The sequence below is a fragment of the Pongo pygmaeus genome, chromosome 1 (genome assembly GCF_028885625.2).
Source record: "Pongo pygmaeus isolate AG05252 chromosome 1, NHGRI_mPonPyg2-v2.0_pri, whole genome shotgun sequence".
NCBI classification, from domain to species: domain Eukaryota; kingdom Metazoa; phylum Chordata; class Mammalia; order Primates; family Hominidae; genus Pongo; species Pongo pygmaeus.
The window spans coordinates 176,566,133-176,583,656 of record NC_072373.2 but is presented as its reverse complement, the minus strand read 5'-3'; the positions used below and the strand labels follow the sequence as shown (position 1 = coordinate 176,583,656).

Here is a 17,524-nt window from a genome sequence, read left to right as displayed (position 1 = left end):
CTCCGCCTCCCAAAATGCTGGGATTACAGGTATGAGCCACTGCACCCAGCCACGCATATGCAAATATTTAATCATGTGAAAGAGAAGTATCATCTTTAGTAATATACCAACAAAGTTTTTTCTTAAAATATAAAGAATACTTTTCAGATCTCTTCTTCATAAATGCAATTACCTCACAGAGCTAAAGTAACATTTTTGGAAATAGAATAAGCCATACATTACATCATCTAAATGAGCGGAAGTCAAAAACAAAAAAATCAGGATGTCCCCATAAAATACTAACACATTCACATTTTAGAGTAGTTCAACAATCGATACTCCATCTCAAAGTTTAAAATATACATATACATATAATGCCTAAAAATATGAACAAAAGAAATAAAAATAAGAACATGTTTGCTGAATAGGCTAAGACTTAATAATAAAACCACTTATTTTTAAAAGTACAATTCATTGACCTAAATTTTTTTTTTTTTTTTTGAGATGGAGTCTCACTCTGTCACCCAGGCTGGAGTGAAGTGGCGTGATCTCAGCTCACTGCAACCTCCGCCCCCCACTCCCCCTTTAAGCAATTCTCCTGCCTCAGCCTCCCGAGTAGCTGGAACTACAGGTGCATGCCGCCACACCCAGGCTGGTCGTAAACTCCTGAGCTCAGGCAATCCGTCCGCCTCAGCCTCCCAAAGTGCTGGGATTACAGGGGTGAGCCACCACACCTGGCCCATTGACCTAAATTAATGCGGAATATTTATTAAGCATACACAATTAAACCCAAGCTTCTGATGAGGAAAATGGCATAAATCAAATCCAACCTGCAGAGAAAGTGTTATGAGGATGAAAAAACCTCTGGGCATGAAATGGCAAAAAGTTTTTGTCCCCAGTGCCAATTGTGAACAATCGGTAATGGCTCTCAAATACAAGATTGAGTACTCTGAGGTTGCCACCAGAGAGCCATGATCAGTGAGGGAAGCAGACACAGGTAAGGTGGCTAGAGAAATATTCGCTATGCCTGTGCTGGCTTATGGCTTAATTTCACCTGACCAGTGGGCCCTATCGAAAAAGTGACGGACATACGTCAACAAGAAACTTAACACCAATATCTCCAAAGGTCATAGGTGAAGAGTCCAACTCCTTGAAAACTGGCATTTTCTTGTGAAAAACGAAATTAAAAACTCAATTTCCCACTTTACAAGGCAAAAGAAAGACCAATTTTCAATTCTAAATCAGTTACTCACTAGCTGGGTGTCTGCATGGATTATTTAACCTGAATCTCAGTTATCCCATTTATAAAGTAGAAATAGTACCTCTTAACTACACAGAGTTACAGGAAGGATAAGAGGTAATATATGTAAGGAGCTGGCACACGGTAAACAGGCAATAATGGGTAGTTATTAACAGAAAACAAGTTAATTTTAATACATTTAGTAATTTTATTTAGTCTCCAAGGAATTTAAGGAACATTTTAGGCAAGGTGCGGTGGCTCACGCCTGTAATCCCAGCACTTCGGGAGGCCGAGGAAGGTGGATTGCTTGAAGTCAGGAGCTCAAGACCAGCCTGGGCAACATGGCAAAACCCCGTATCTACTAAAAATACAAAAATCAGCCGGGTGTGGTGGCGCGTGCCTGTAATCCCAGCCACTCAAGAGGCTGAGGAACAAGAATTGCTTGAAGATGGGAAGCAGAGGTTGCAGTGAGCCAAGACTGAGCCACTGCACTCAGCCTGGGCGACAGAGCGAGACTCTGTTTCAAAAGAAGAAATCAAATGCTCCTAATTTTAGACGTATTTTTAAAAGAGGTACATGTCATATTTTCTACCCACAATTTTGAATCGATGACAGGAACAGTTCTCTATTTTAAAGAGACAAACAATCTCAATAAAGCTGCCCAAAGGAAAAACAAATGAAACTAAGTTTTTATTTATGGGGTCTTGTAATGATCTTTTCACTCCTATGATCACACATAGTCTCTGACAAGCTTATTAATCTTATTACATAATAAAAAGGTGACTTATGTTATGAAGGAGACATCTTAAAATTATCTCAAAGTGAATGTTTTGATGTGTCAATATAACATAGGCAGTAATTAAAAATAAACTGCTTGAAACATAATGTAATTTTTATGTTGAGAAGTAGGTCCTATAACTTTCTCCCCAAGTTGAGCATCACTTACCAGACAGCCACTGTATAGGATGAAACAAATCAATCCTGCTGAAAATTATAAATACTGTGGTGCAGATGGGTAGAAGCAGCACTGACCAAATAATACTTGCAACTATCCTCCAGCCCAAAACCTATAAACAAAAAGAAAAACCCTCACTCATGAAGTCAGTTAAATTATTTCAGTTATGCAAATCCTATCTTTTCATGCAGGATATTAACCACTAACTCAGATCATAATTGGTAACTCAAACATTCACTACTAGTAATAACATTACATACCACTAAAGAATTTATAGTATCAGTGAGCTGATGCTTGCATTTGTACAAAGTTAGGTGCAACATCAAATATCATACTTTGTATAAGGGGTGGTGGGCATTGATTCACAGCTGTTTTAAAGCAACTAATACTTGTCTCTCTAGGCTTAATTGATAGCTATATTAATATATAAAGGCTGTACACATTTTATAGGAACCACCTGTATACTGTAACTGTATTTACAATCATCAGACATGAACCTTTACTGGGCAACTACGGCACTGTAGCATTCTATTCATGTTTGAATTGCCCGTATCTACCATATAGAAGGAAAATATTTACTGCTGAATAATACAAGATATAGAGGGGTATTAAGCATGAAAGTGACATCAAATTTATGTTGCTCAAGGTAAAACATGTCTGTTTACTGAAAGCTGGCTTTAAGGAAGATGGATGAGTTGGGACAAGAACCAAACAAGAGACAAAGCAGTTAGGAGGCAGTCCACCAAAAAGTTGAGGCCGGGCGTGGTGGCTCACACCTGTATCCCAGCACTTTGGGAGGCCAGGGTGGGTGGATCACTTGAGGCCAAGAGTTTGAGAACAGCCTGGCCAACATGGTAAAACCCTGTTTCTACAAAAAATTTTTTAAAAATTAGCCAGGCATCACTCCAGCCCGGGCAACAGAGCAAGACTCTGTTTAAAAAAAAAAAAAAAAAGAATAAAGTTGAACTCCTATCCCACATTCTTTTTGATGTGATTTTGTGACAGCTCACTCTGTCCCCCAGGCTAGATGCAACAGCGCCATCTCAGCTCACTGCAACCTCCGCCTCCCGGGTTCAAGTGATTCTCCTGCCTCAGCCACCTAAGTAGCTGGGGTTACAGGCGCCCGCCACCACACCTAATTTTTTTTTTTTCAGTAGAGATGGGGTCTCGAACTTCTGACCCCAAGTGATCCTCCCACCTCAGCCTCCCAAAGTGTTAAGATTACAGACGTGAGCCACAGCGCCCAGCCTCCTATCCCACATTCTATATAAAAATTAACTCAAAATGGATTAAAGACCTACATGTAAGAGCTAAAACTATAAAACTCTTGGAAGAAAACATAAGAGTAAACCTTCATGATCTTGGATTTGGCAATGGTTTCTTAGAAATGACACCAAAAGCATAAGCAACAAAAGAAAAATATAGATAAATTGGACATCAGCAATATTTAAAACTTTTTTGCTTCAAAAGACACTGTCAGCCAAGTGCGGTGGCTCACAAGTGCCAAAGGTGGCAACAACCCAAATACCCACATACTGATGAATGGATAAACAAAATATGGTATGTCCATACAGTGGATTATTCAGCCACAAAAAGGAATGAAGTACTCCTGCATGCTAAACATGCACCAGGCACCATGGCATGCACCTGACGTCCCAGATAGTTAGGAGGCTGAGGCAGGAGGACTGGTTGAGCCCAGGAGCTCAAGACCAGGCTGGAGAAGATATCTTATCTCTATTATAAAAATAATTTTTAAAAAAATTTTAGGGGCCAGGCACGGTGGCTCACGCCTGTAATCTCAGCACTTTGGGAGGCCGAGGCGGATGACTCACTTGAGGTCAGGAGTTCAAGACCAGCCTGACCAACATGGTGAAACCTCATCTCTACCAAAAATAAAAAAATTAGCTGGGCGTAGTGGTGCGTACCTATAATCCCAGCTCCTCGGGAAGCTGAGGCAGAACTGCTTGAACGAACCCTGGAGGCAGGGGTTGCAGTGAGCCGACATCGCGCCATTGCATTCCAGCCTGGGCAACAGGGAGCGAGCCTCCGGCTCAAAAAAAAAAAAAAAAAAAAAGATAAGACTTACGGACCCAAAAGTTTTTAGTTTGGAATACAGGGGAGATGGCAGTGAACTGGGATAGAAGCACTTTTCCAAAAGGGATCTTTCTCCTCTTTCTCTTTGCACTCCAGAGAAGGGATGTAGTACTGTTAATTCCGTAACTTTAAGGAGGAAGTACTATTCCCCTCAGCTCAGTCCCATTCTACCTTACAAAGAACACCTGCCCCGCTTACTGGACCCTAACCCCAGCCTCTACTAATGCCACATTTCTTTCCAATTCCGTACATTCCTTCCCACTTCTTAACGAAACAAATGAAGTTATTTATTTTGCACCTACTGGATACCGTACCCTTGCGTAAAACTCCGCCTCACTCCCTATTCCAATTTCCATTCAGTCCATCCGTCCCACTCTGACCAGCTTCCTTCCACTCAGGACTCCTCTCCTATCCCCGTAACCAGCTTCCACTCAGGACGTCCCACAACCCTGCAATCAGTCCCCCAACTGGTGCCTTCTCCACGCGTTCTCTCCACGCTACCCTGGGACCGGCCCTTCCCTGCCCAGCGCGCACGCGCGATCAGAGCTTGTCCGCCCGGCCTGACCCTGGCAGCGCGTGCCACAGTGCACGCCGCACTCACGCGCCACAGTATGTCCCGCGACCTGCCGGCGCAGGGCCCGCTCACGGCCGTGGCCATAGAGATGGCGGCCCCTAGTCTAGGGCGTACAGGAGACCGTGCGCCCGCCCGCCACCGCAGTTCAAAGGGAGGAAGGCCCCAGGAGGACCCTGCTGGGGCTGCCTCAAACGCTGCCTGAGCGAAGCTCGGCCCGGGCCCCAACTCATCCCTGCGAGGCTTCGTCTGGACAAGCTCAACGGGCCAGGACTGCCGCGCAGACACGTCCCGCAAACGGGGCTGTAACTCCAGGAATCGCCCTCTGGCGTCCAAAAGGTCCCTTCGAAGCAGGGTCCAGCGGGGCGCCAGAAGTAGGTGGCGGCGCTGCATGCTGGGAACTGTAGTCTCGACGCCCCCCTGGGAGGAAGTAGGAGGAGTGTTGCATTCTGGGACTCGGAGTTCCAAAGTACAGAATGCTGGGAGTCAAGGTCTTCCTGGAGGTGCCTTGAGGCATGCTGGGAATAGTAGTCTTTTATAAAGCCGGTAACAGCCACAGTATTGATTGACTGGAATTCTTCGGTTAGAAAGAGCTAGCAAAATGATCTGCCCTCATTTCTCCCTATTACTTTATAAGTCACCTAAAAGTGAAACCAAAGGATGTGGTGGTCCTCTCCACAATAGGTACGCAGTAATTTTACTGAAATAAAAAAAAAAAAATTCTCTAGAGATGCCTTTGGTTTCATAAAATCTGGTTTCTACTTCCAGATCTGCCACTTGCTAAATTGAATATTTTTATCTTCTCTGAGCCTCCATTTCTTCAACTGTAAGATAAGGATGAAAATAAAAATATCCTGGTGATGTTGTGAGGATGTAAATAATATGCTATACAAATGTTATCATTAATATACTGCCAGTAAGAAAAAAGGTTTTTCACCAACCCAAGTTTCACCTAATGAAGTCTTCTCGGTGCTTTAGACCTCAGTGAGATCCCTGGATGCATATCGCTAACGGCTTTTTATGCTCAATCACATGCCACAGTCAACATGCAATACTCAAGACAGAAATAGATTCAGTGATTTACTGACTAAAGAAATGCATAGGTTGGTGAGAGGAATTGAGATCACACCTACTGTTCTGCAACGTTTGCTAACAATGGCTTCCTGAATGCTTTAAGATTATACCCTATTCACTTCCAAAATCATGTTACTATCAATCATGTCTAAAGCACTGCAGGACAAACTGGGAATACAACTGATAGATCAAGTCTCTACCATGAAGAGACCTATCTGGTGGTGGAGAAAACTTGTAAAGAATTAGTCCAGGCCAGGCACAGTGGCTCACACCTGTAATCCCAGCACCTTGGGAGGCCGAGGCAGGAGGATCACAAGCCAGGAATTTGAGACCAGCCTGGGCAACATAGTGAGACCTCATCTCCACAAAAACAACAACAACAACAACAAACTTTTTTTTTAATTAGCCGGGTGTAGTGGTCCACACCTGTAGTCCAAGCTACTCTGTAGACTGAGGCAGAATTGCTTGAACCTGGGAGGTTCAGGCTGAAGTGAGCAGTGATGGAGCCATCACACTCCAGACTGGGCCATAGAGTGAGACCCTGTCCAAAAAAAAAAAAAAAATCAGTCCAAATGAGTGTTCATAAAGACACCTCAGGTTCTAAGTTTCTTGTGGTAGAGACTACTCGTTGTCTGCCTCAATATCTATTCTCCCCTTCTTTCATAATAATTGAACTCCCAGTTTTTAACTGGGCATATAGTTACATTTCCCAGCCTCTCTTGCAGCTAGGTGTGGCCAGCTGACTGAGTTCAGGCCAATAAAATATAATCAAAGTATTGCATGGTAGCTTCCTAGAAACCCCCTTAAAAGGGAGCTACTGCATGATGGTCTTTGCCTCTTCTTAATCCCATCCTCCATTCAGCTGCCTGGATTTGGGATGTGTTGGCTGGAGCTCTAGCACCATACTGGACCACAGAAAGGGGGTCACACTGTAGGGAAAATGAAGTACTGAGCCTAAAGGAGACTTGATTATTTACGGCAACCATATCAGTTCTAGGCTACCTGCCTTTACCTCCTAATTTCATTTACACAAGAGAGACGATTATTTATTGTTTAAGCCACATCTTTTTTTTTTTTTTTTTTTTTGAGACAGAGTCTCACTCCTTTGCCCAGGCTGGAGTGCAGTGGCATGATCTCGGCTCACTGCAACCTCCACCTCTCGGGTTCAAGTGATTCTCCTGTCTCAGCCTCCTGAGTAGCTGGGATTACAGGCACATACTACCATGCTGGCTAATTTTTGTATTTTTTAGTAGAGACGGGGTTTTGCCATGTTGGCCAGGCTAGTCTCAAACTCCTGACCTCAGGTGATCTGTCTGCCTCGGCCTCCCAAAGTGCTGGGATTACAGGCATTAGCCATCGCACCCAGCCTCTGCTTCTATTTTTACAGCACCTATCACAATCTTAAATCATCTTGTGTATTTGTTTACTTCTTATTGTCTGACTTCTCACTAATATACAGACTTCACAAGAGCAGGGACTTTGTCTTGTTTATCATTGCTTCCAAAGTACCCATTACATTAGTAAGTAATAAATGAATTTTTATTTAATGAATAATGAATGAGTGGAAGAAATTAACTATATTGGACAGTGTTTCTTCAGAACAACAACTTTTGATACCTATATCAAAGGGGGATTTAATGCAGGGAATTGATAACAAAGTTGTTGGAGAGGCTAAAAAAGCATAGGAAAGAAAGAACAGGGCTGTAGTAGCTAACAGCAGAAAGGAGTTATTGCCCAAATACCAGGAAGCTACTACTTCCATTAGAGCCATGAGACAACACTGAATGCTGAGCTGCTGAGGGTGGTGCCCCTGCTGCTGTTAGAACCACTCTATTGCTTTGAGCACCCTGTAGCTGCTGAAAGCACCACCCAGAAGTGCCTGCAACTATCCAAAGTTGCTCTCTGAGCTTTTGAAAGCTATAACCTGGCTGAGCGTGGTGGCTCACACCTGTAATCCATTTGGATTACTTTGGGAGGCCAAGGTGGGCAGATCACGAGGTCAGGAGATTGAGAACATCCTGGCCAACATGGTGAAACCCAGTCTCTACTAAAAATACAAAAATTAGCTGGGCATGGTGGCACATGCCTGTAGTCCCAGCTACTCAGGAAGCTGAGGCAGGAGAATAGCTTGAACCAGGGAGGCAGAGGTTGCAGTGAGCCGAGATCGCGCCACTGCACTCCAGCCTGGAGACAGAGTGAGACTCCATCTCAAAAAAAAAAAAAAAAAAAAAAAAAAAAGAAAAGAAAAAGAAATAAACTAATTATTTGAAATAGAATAAATTTTTTAAATGATACAAGACCTCTTTGGTCTCAGCCACAAAGGGAACATCATCATTTGGAAAGCATTGCAATAAGACACACATGTTATGCTGCCGCTGTGCCCCTAAAGCCTACCACCTTCAGAAGTCAACCTGTGGCAAATGTGCTACCTTGCCAAGCACAAGAGGAAGTAAAACTGGAGTACCAATACTGAAAGATGAAATACCACCGGGACTAGTCAAATGAGGCACCTAAAAAGTGTATACCACAGATTCAGGCATGGATTCCATGAAGGAACAACACCTAGACCTAAGAGGGCAGCTGTTGCAGCATCCAGTTCATCTTAAGAATTTCACTCCAGCCTGGGCAACAAGAGTAAAACTCTGTCTCAAAAAAATAAACAAATAAAAGGAAAAAAATAATTTTGATGATTAGTCACCCAATAAATGTTCTGGTTGGCCAGGCGTGGTGGCTCATGCCTATAATCCTAGCACTTTGGGAGGCTGAGGCAGGTGGATCACTTGAGGTCAGGAGTTCAAGAACAACCTGGCCAACATGGTGAAACCCCATCTCTACTAAAAATGCAAAAATTAGCTGGGCATGGTGGTGGGAGCCTGTAATCCCAGTTACTCGGGAGGCTAAGGCAGCAGAATCACTTGAATCTGGGAGGCAGAGGTTGCAGTGAGCCAAGATTGTGCCACTGCACTCCAGCCTGGGTGACAGAGTGAGACTCTGTCTCAAAAAAAAAAAAAAAAAAAAAAAGTTCTGGTTTTTAAAAATTAAAAAAAAAATGATACAAGACATGAAGAACAATACCAGTTAGTATTAGAAAAACTCAGAAATTATGTGATAGAACTCAGGAAAGAAATCAAAATTTAAACAATTATTATAAAATGGAAGTTGAATTAGAAGAAAAGAGCAAAGAAACACAACAGTAATGTCATAACAAATGAAGAACTTTTATAATCAAAAAAGGAATAAGGAAACAAAAACAATTTTAAGTGACAAATAGAGAAAATAGACAAAGAAGATCTAACATATGAATAACGGGAATCCCTGAAGACTCTGGAATCTCATTTTAAACCATCACTGTCTCACCCAACAACACACAAGGATGTGGGAATTCCGTTCTGTTTTTAAATTGCCCTAATATTTTTAAATGAGTTGTCATTTTCCTGAAGTTTTTACTTCAAAATTTTCACTTGTTGCATAGCCTTTAATACTTTAGAGCCTAAAAAATATAAAGGGTGGTGGTGGCAAATAACCCTTCTTTCTCCCAATCTGTAACCTGTTTCAAATTCAGTCCTTCCAAGAGAAAGGCTGCTAACTCATGATAAAATGTGATTAGCCGGCCGGGCCCAGTGGCTCACGCCTGTAATCCCAGCACTTTGGGAGGCTGAGGTGGGCAGATCACCTGAGGTCGAGAGTTCAAGACCATCCTGACCAACATGGAGAAACCCCATCTCTACTAAAAATACAAAATTAGCCAGGCATGGCGGTGCATGCCTGTAATCCCGGCTACTCGGGAGGCTGAGGCAGGAGAATTGCTTGAACCCGGGAGGCAGAGGTTTCAGTGAGCCAAGACTGCACTCCAGCCTGGGCAACAAGAGTGAAACTCTATCTAAAAAAAAAAAAAAAAAAAATGTGATTAGCCATTTGCAAAGACAAAATAAAAGACATTCACTTTGAAAGACAGCTGCTTGGACAACAGTATTTTTGTGGTGAGTCAAACAAAAAATAAATTTAAAACATATAGATGATATTTACCTGTGGGGTGTGGAGAGCACACATCCCAGAATAACTCTGAACTATCTATTATTATTATTATTTTATTGCCAAACTCCAAGCCTCTGGGAAGAATTCAAAAGGCATAGCAATGTGGAAAGAAAAGTCAGGCTCCTCCTTCTTCCTTTGAGGCCCCCTCTCTGGAGCCTGGCTGCACTCCTGGTTGGCAGTTTGGTGGGCTGTCCTCTGCTGCCTGCTTCTTCGGGGTGAAATCTCAATGTAAAGGCTGATGCAGAGAGAAGGAGATCCAGGAGGGGAAACTCACATCATATTGCAAAGTATGTAATCTACGCTTTTTAATGTTTTTTCTCCTAGTTTTTTTTCAAAGTTTTTTTCTGCCTAGTTTGTTAAAAAGACTGACTGAATCCTCTGCCTGTGACACCGAGACAGTAAAATAAAATCTGTGGGTGAAGGTAAGGCTCCGTAGTGCCTCATTTCCAAGGATATGAGGAAGAGGCAGGATCAAAGGCTTTTCACACAAATACACATGCGAGGCAATAGGTAAAGGCTTTAGAGTCAGACAAATGGGGATGTGAGTCCTGGCTCCGTGCTTCATGGCAGGGTGGTTAGCTTGAGCAAGTAACTCAACCTCTTAGTGCCTCAGTTTTCTCAACTGTAAAAAGGGGGATAATAGTGTGCACTGTTCTGCACTCTTTTTTTTTTTTTTTTTTTTGAGACGGAGTCTCACTCTGTCGCCCAGGCTGGAGGGCAATAATGGCACACGATCTTGGCTCACTGCAACCTCCACCTCCCGGGTTCAAGCAATTCTCCTGCTTCAGCCTCCCAAGTAGCTGGGATTACAGGTGTGGTGTGCACTGTTCCTTATTTCTATGGACCTATCTAAATTGAGCCCCCACCCTTCAAATAATGTGACAGTCATTAATACTCCAGTCACATGATAGGATTTCACTTCGTCACCCCCTTTGAAGTTAGGTATGGCCATGTAACAGTTCTAGCCAATAAATTGTGACAAATAACATATATCATTTAAAGGTGGAATTTAATGCCATTATGAGACTCTCCAGAGCTCTCTTTCCTCTGGGACACTGACCAACAATATTTTAGATGTTTGTTACTCCATCGCCCCAGATGCCTGAGTGACCATAGTGAACAGTCTCCTGCCAGCCTGTTATTAACTTACAACATGAGCAAGAAATAAAACTTTAATTTAAGCTGCTTTAAACTATAATTTACAGTTCTTGATTTTTTTTATTTATATTTATTTATTTATTTATTTATTTTTTGAGATGGAGTCTCACTCTGTTGCCCAGGCTGGAGTGCAGTGGCGCCATCTGGGCTCACTGCAAGCTCCGCCTCCCGGGTTCACGCTATTCTCCTGCCTTAGCCTCCTAAAGCTGGGACTACAGGTGCCCACCACCACATCCAGCTAATTTTTTTGTATTTTTAGTAGAGACGGGGTTTCACTGTGTTAGCCAGGATGGTCTCGATCTCCTGACCTTGTGATCCGCCCACCTCGGCCTCCCAAAGTGCTGGGATTACAGGCATGAGCCACCACGCCCAGCCAGTTCTTGATTATTTTAGAAGAGCCTAACCTATCCCCAAAGATACCAGTAGTAAATCAATAAATGCAGTTACCTGAAGAGGACTTGAAAAGTCCTTGAAAAACTTTGTTTTATGCATCACCTTATTAATTCACCCCACCAGCATTTACCAAGCAATGAGTATCGGCCAGGCACTTTGCTAGGCTCTGTGGGGGTAGACACAGGAGTGCAGTCCCTGCTGTCAGGACCCTTCTGTCGAGTACACAAGGCCTCATCCTTAGACACTCACTCTCTTCAACCATACTCCCAACCAGTGCACGCATCTGGTAGAAATGGCTTTATCCGTTTTTAGCTTACAGGCTGTTCTTGGAAAATGGATGAAGGCTCGAAGTATAGGTTTAAGATACTAAAGCTGATCTGACAGACCCTTCATCCCCTCACCAACACATCATGACATCATGTTTATTTTTTTCTGCCTTCATACCTCTGCTTAATCTGGACTCTCTGCATCTTCAAATTCCATGTCTTCCATGAAGTATTTCCTGTTGAATTCCTCCTCTTTGAAAAATCCTAGAATTCTACCCCTTATTGAATACATCCTGCCATCAGTAGCATAGTAGAGAAAGAGCAAACTTTGGAGCCAGACAGTCCCAGGCTTAAGTCCTAGCTTCGCCCCTCCCTAAATGAGAAGGCTAGAGACCATGTTTTGGTTGAATGCTTATTATATACTGGACACTCTAAGTCATATCATATAAATTTAATTATCACACTTGCCCTTCAAGACTGATTATATATATATATATATAATATTTTAGAGAGTAAGCCAAGCTGAGGTAAAATGAAGCATGGACTCACACACTCACATCAATTTTAACATTTCAGCTCTTTTATATAAATAATTTTTCAGTGTGGTATATCTTATTTGCTTGCTTGCTTTTTAAAAAAAATTTACGCGGATCATGAGGTCAGAAGATCAAGACCATCCTGGCTAACACAGTGAAACCCCATCTCTACTAAAATAAAATACAAAAAATTAGCTGGGCATGGTGATGGGCACCTGTAGTCTCAGCTACTCAGGAGGCTGAGGCAGGAGAATGGCGTGAACCCGGGAGGCGGAGCTTGCAGTGAGCCAAGATCACGCTACTGCACTCCAGCCTGGGCGACAGAGCGAGACTCTGTCTCAAAAAAAAAAAAAAAAAAAAAAAAATTTACAAAGGTTTGTATTTTTGTTCTAATCATTTCCTTTTTTTTTTTTTTTTTTTTTCTGAGACGGAGTCTTACTCTGTCGCCCAGGCTGGAGTGCAGTGGCACCATCTCGGCTCAACTGCAACCTCCGCCTCCTGGGTTCAAGCAATTCTCCTGCCTCAGCCTGCCGAGTAGCTGGGATTACAGGCACGCACCGCCACACCTGGCTAATTTTTGTATTTTTAGTAGAGATGGGGTTTCACCATATTGGCCAGGCTGGTCTTGAACTCCTGACCTTAGGTGATCTGCCCGCCTCAGCCTCCCAAAGTGCTGGGATTACAGGCGTGAGCCACTGCACCCAGCCTCATTTCCTATCTATAACATCTTTTATCCCCTCTGTTTGGGAAACAGGTAATGATTGTCTATTGTTTTCCTCTTATGAACAACATAGACATTATTTAGTAACTTCTTCCTCCTCCCCTTCTTATCCTCCAGCAGGTGATTTGAAGCAAAGTTCTTTTACTATATCTATAAGGCAACCAGCAGATTTACTCTGCTTTAAACATGCTCTCCCCATTCTCCTTCCTCTTTTTTTAGTTATACTGTAGATTCATTTTAAGGGCACATAACCGTTATAAACTCTATTTTCTCCCTCATAAGCATTATTAAGTTCTATATGTGAACACGTATTTCATGCTCACCAACTGCTATGTCAATGTCTTAACAGTCATTTGGGTTGTCTGAAGTACGTTCTCTAGAAGATACCTCGGAAAGGTCTCATGGGAGTATTCCCTGTGTTCTTCCACGCTGATAACGTCTTGTCTGTGGCCAGTTTGGCTAGATGTAAAATCCTTAGCTCATATTCTCTTTCTTTGGGTGTCTATGTCACCAACTGTGTCTCAGTGTTGATCTTCTGTGTTGATTTCCCCAGGTATGAGTGTGCCCATTTTATATGTAGTCTTTTTTTCCAGAAAATTTTAATTATAGTTTTTTAAAAATGTATTTTTCTCCATTGCTTTTGTTTCTTCTTTGGACATCTATAATACATCTTTAGATCTCTGCCTATCTTCCATATTGGTCACTTTTTTTTTTTTTTTTTTTTTTTTTGAGATGGGAGTCCTGCTCTGTAGCCCAGGCTGGAGTGCAATGGTGCGATCTCGGCTCACTGCAACCTCTGCCTCCCAAGTTCAAGTTATTCTCCTGCCTCAGCCTCCTGAGTAGCTGGGATTACAGACGCCTACCACCATGCCTGGCTAACTTTTGTATTTTTAGTAGAGACAGGTTTTCGCCATGTTGGCCAGGGTGGTCTTGAACTTCTGACCTCAGGTGATCCACCTGCCTCAGCCACCCAAAGTGCTGGGATTACAGGCATGAGCCACTGCACCCGACCCATACTGGTCACTTTTTCTTAAGTTCTTTGATTTCTCTTTATTCATTCTGAAATTTAATCTGTTTTCCTCCTTTTTCACTTTTTATTCCCTTAAAGCATTATCTGTTGTACTCATTCACTCTAATAGCCCTTCTATTATAATTCAGCCTTCATTTGTGAGATGAGTTTTCTCTTTTCTTTCCAATTCTTTCCTTAGTACTATTACCTAATTTCTGCCTTATAATTCTGATTAGTGATTTTCTTTCATATCCTGTACCATTTCTTATTTTAGCTCATTTTAAAACATTAAGTTATGGCTTTTATCTGGTTTTGTGAGCATGACTGTCTGGAATGCTTTCATTACCATTAGGGATGTTATTCTGCTCCTTGTTCTCATTTTTCATATAATAACTTCATTACAAGATTTGACTGTGATCCTTTCTGTTACTCTTTTTTTGTGTGAAATTAGTTTTCCTGCACATTTAGGAGGAAGAGGTGAGGCAGAATAGCTTTTCTAAATTCAAGGCTTTACAGCTTCCTTTTCTGTTTCCATGACATGTTCAAAAATACAGCTTCATCTTTCTGACATTGCTCTGTTCCCCTCCCCGACTCTCATCTGGACTTCTCTTTTCTTTGCCCCAAATATCCCTGGCCTGCTCCGCTTGCGTTTTGCTCCCTGCATTTCTTTTCTGGTGCCTGGTTACTCCAGCTTCTTCAGAACTTGCTGTGGATCCCTTGCATGCATGTGCTACAAACTGGGTATTACGAAACTCCAGTTCCAGCTGCTGTTCTCCTATTAGCCCATTGCACTTTCCAGGGAGTACCTATTGGCTGTTTTGGGGTGCTCTTATTTTCCAATTTCACAGACACCCTGTTGCTTTCCTGTGGTTCTTTCCATAAAAATGCTGATACCATGTCAGTCTTGGCACTGCCAGAAGATTCTCTCTGCTTGAATTTTTGGGTTTGTGGGGATACCTTTTCACCTTTTGTTGTAGATGCCGATTTGTTTTTGATTTTGCTATCCCAGATGCCCTGTTTCTATGAGAGAATTCAGGGAGCTTCAAAAAGTATGCTAGTGCCACTGCCATTTTCCCAAAATTCATTTCTCTCAATTCTTTGTATGATACCAACCAATTAAATCAAACTGATAATGGACAAACCACCATCAACTTTTGTAAAAGGAGGGGCTCCAAGATGTACTAGTTATCGGTCTAAAACCCATTCTCCCTTTCTTCCTTACCGACAGTATTCTGCTTCATTCAGGGTGACAGTGTGCCCAGCTAAAGAGAATTTCCCAGCCTCCCTTGCAGCTAGGGGTAACTGTGGGATACAGTTCTAACCAATAAGACATGACCTTTTTCTTTGGAGAAAGCTCATCACAAGGCAGGCTAACTCCACTGGCCAACTCTCTTTTACCCTTTCCCTTCCTGCTGCCTGTCAAGAGCTGAGTTGAGCTGGAAAAAGCTGAGCTGCCAGGACTTGGAGTACAGTTAAGACAAGTGAAAATGAAGTAACAGCAAGCCTTTCATCACTTACTGTGATGGTACAAGCAACAGGCTAACCAGGAGAAAGCACTGGCTCCCCTCATGTTCCATTTCCCACCATGAACCAGTGCCAGGCAAGGGTCAAGAGGATCAGTGCAAATGTGGGGATGGTCTCACTGCCAATTGATCCCTAAACAAAAGGCTCCTGCCATTTCACAGGCCTGGGGGCTGAGAAGAGGAAGAGCGGGAAGGGTTAGGAGTAGAAAAGTACTGAGGCTTGGAAGTGAAAAAAATATTTTCAAGTTCCCCGGTCCCCCATAGATAAATTGGTCTCTGCAGAGGCACCTGAAAAAGGCTATGGCTAGGAGGCCTCCAAATGGAGGAGCCTGGGCATGAAACGCAGGTATGCGTAAGAGTATCCTTGACTGCAGTCCCTTCAGAGACACACGGCACTTGCTGGGCACCCAGTCTGGTGTGGGCAGGCAGCTTTTCCAGAGGCCTGTTGGGTAAGGCCTTTGTTAGGCCTGAAAGATCAGGCACGGGCTTTTGGCCTGGAGCCACACTCCACACCACCTACCCTTTGATGGAGGTAACACAGGCATCTTGGGAGTAGATGACAAATTCATGCTAAGGACTGCTGGGCAGAAGAAAAATAAAAAGAGATGGCATCACGGAGCAGCCATGTTAACCTCAGACTATCTCTAAATTTCTATTTACATAGGAAAGACAAAACGGCAAATTTATTTAAGCTACTGCTTCTCAGAGTTCTTTTATAGCTGAATGTAATTCGTAACAGCTGCATGGAGGTCCCAAGGGCAGTGGCTCCCAAATGGTGGTGCTGGTTAGTTCATGAAACTTTCACTGGTCTTGGCTAGGTGAGAAAAAATTAACAGTCAGTTTTTCATAAAGCTAAACTTATCAAGTTTTTAGTACTAAGATTATGTCCTTCCAGATTATTTGATATTATAATGTCCTTTCTCCTATAAAGATAATGGTGCTGACAATGCTGGTTGTGTCTAAAATCCTTACTTAAAAATTAAATCCTGGCCACTTTATTATAGAATTTCTACATATATTTTTTGAAAAATTTACCAGTGATACCGACTTAGAAGTACTTAGTAGCTTGTAGTCCTAGCAACTTGAGAAGCTGAGGTGGGAGGATCCCTTGAGCCAGGGGTTTGAGGCTGCAGTGGACTATGATGGCTCCACTGCACTCCAGCCTGGGAGACAGAGCAAGACAAAAAAAAAAAAAAAAAAAAAAACTTAGAAGACTCAAGGGACACAAAACAGCTGTCTTCAAATATCTGAAGGGAATAAGGCTCAGACTTGTTCTGTGAGGCCCAGGGGCAGAGCAAAGACCACCCAGTGACGGCTACAGAGGCACTTCTGACAGGACAGGCCACTGAAGGAGGAAACGCTGCCTGGAGAAAGCCGGATGCTGGCAGCCACTGAGCAGTGACCACTGGACTGTAAGATCCAGGAGAACAGGGAGCTTGTCTGTTTTGTTCACCGTTCTAGCCTCAGTACCTACAATAGTACCCAGCACATAGTAGGTGCGCAGAATATATTCGTTGGTTAATTAATGGAGGGATATTCAGCATCTGATGGAAGGTTTGCCAAGGTGATGTTAAGCTCATTGTAGCCTGATTTGTGTGTCTTCCTTTACCTGCATGGTCAACCTTTTAAGTCCAAATGTGTCTTTGTAGCTATCTCAGAAATACATAGGGAATTCTGTCTGGAAGAGGATGATATGGTTTGTCTCTGTGTCCCCACCCAAATCTCATCTTGAATTATACTCCCATAATTTCCACATGTTGTAGTAGGGACCCGGTGGGAGATAATTTGAATCATGGGGGTGGTTTCCCCCATACTCTTCTCATGGTAGTGAATAAGATCTGATGGTTTTTATCAGGGGTTTCCGCTTTTGCATCCTCCTCATTATCTCTTGCCTCCACCATGTAAGAAGTGCCTTTTGCCTCCTGCCATGATTCTGAGGCCTCCACAGCCATGTGGAACTGTAAGTCCAA

The 17,524-nt window shown here is 42.8% G+C and overlaps 2 protein-coding genes and 1 pseudogene across 8 annotated transcripts in view; 1 reads left to right on the top strand and 2 right to left on the bottom strand.

The window, feature by feature from the left end:
• NDC1 (NDC1 transmembrane nucleoporin) overlaps positions 1-5,238 on the bottom strand; it is a 69,155-nt gene extending 63,917 nt beyond the window's left edge. The window contains exons 1-2 of one of the 3 annotated variants that reach the window (XM_054487105.2): positions 4,870-5,238; positions 2,166-2,286 (exon numbers count right to left, since the gene is read on the bottom strand). In XM_054487105.2, the coding sequence (XP_054343080.2) occupies positions 2,166-2,286; positions 4,870-5,232 (484 nt within the window). In that variant the 5' untranslated portion in view covers positions 5,233-5,238. Of the gene's footprint in view, positions 1-2,165; positions 2,287-4,582 lie in introns of all 3 variants that reach the window. The other 2 variants (XM_063655736.1, XM_054487112.2) reach the window with 2 other exon arrangements.
• Positions 5,239-5,354: 116 nt separating this feature from the next.
• Positions 5,355-8,519, top strand: LOC129044510 (large ribosomal subunit protein eL37-like; annotated as a pseudogene).
• A 606-nt stretch (positions 8,520-9,125) lies between these two features.
• The window catches only part of YIPF1 (Yip1 domain family member 1), a 47,039-nt gene continuing 38,640 nt past the window's right edge, over positions 9,126-17,524 (bottom strand). For 2 of the 5 annotated variants that reach the window (XM_054487039.2, XM_054487072.2), the window contains one exon: positions 16,167-16,368. The gene's annotated coding sequence lies outside the window, so the exon portion shown is untranslated. Of the gene's footprint in view, positions 10,184-16,166; positions 16,369-16,589; positions 16,718-17,524 lie in introns of those variants that run through there. The other 3 variants (XR_008502504.2, XR_008502501.2, XM_063655714.1) reach the window with 3 other exon arrangements.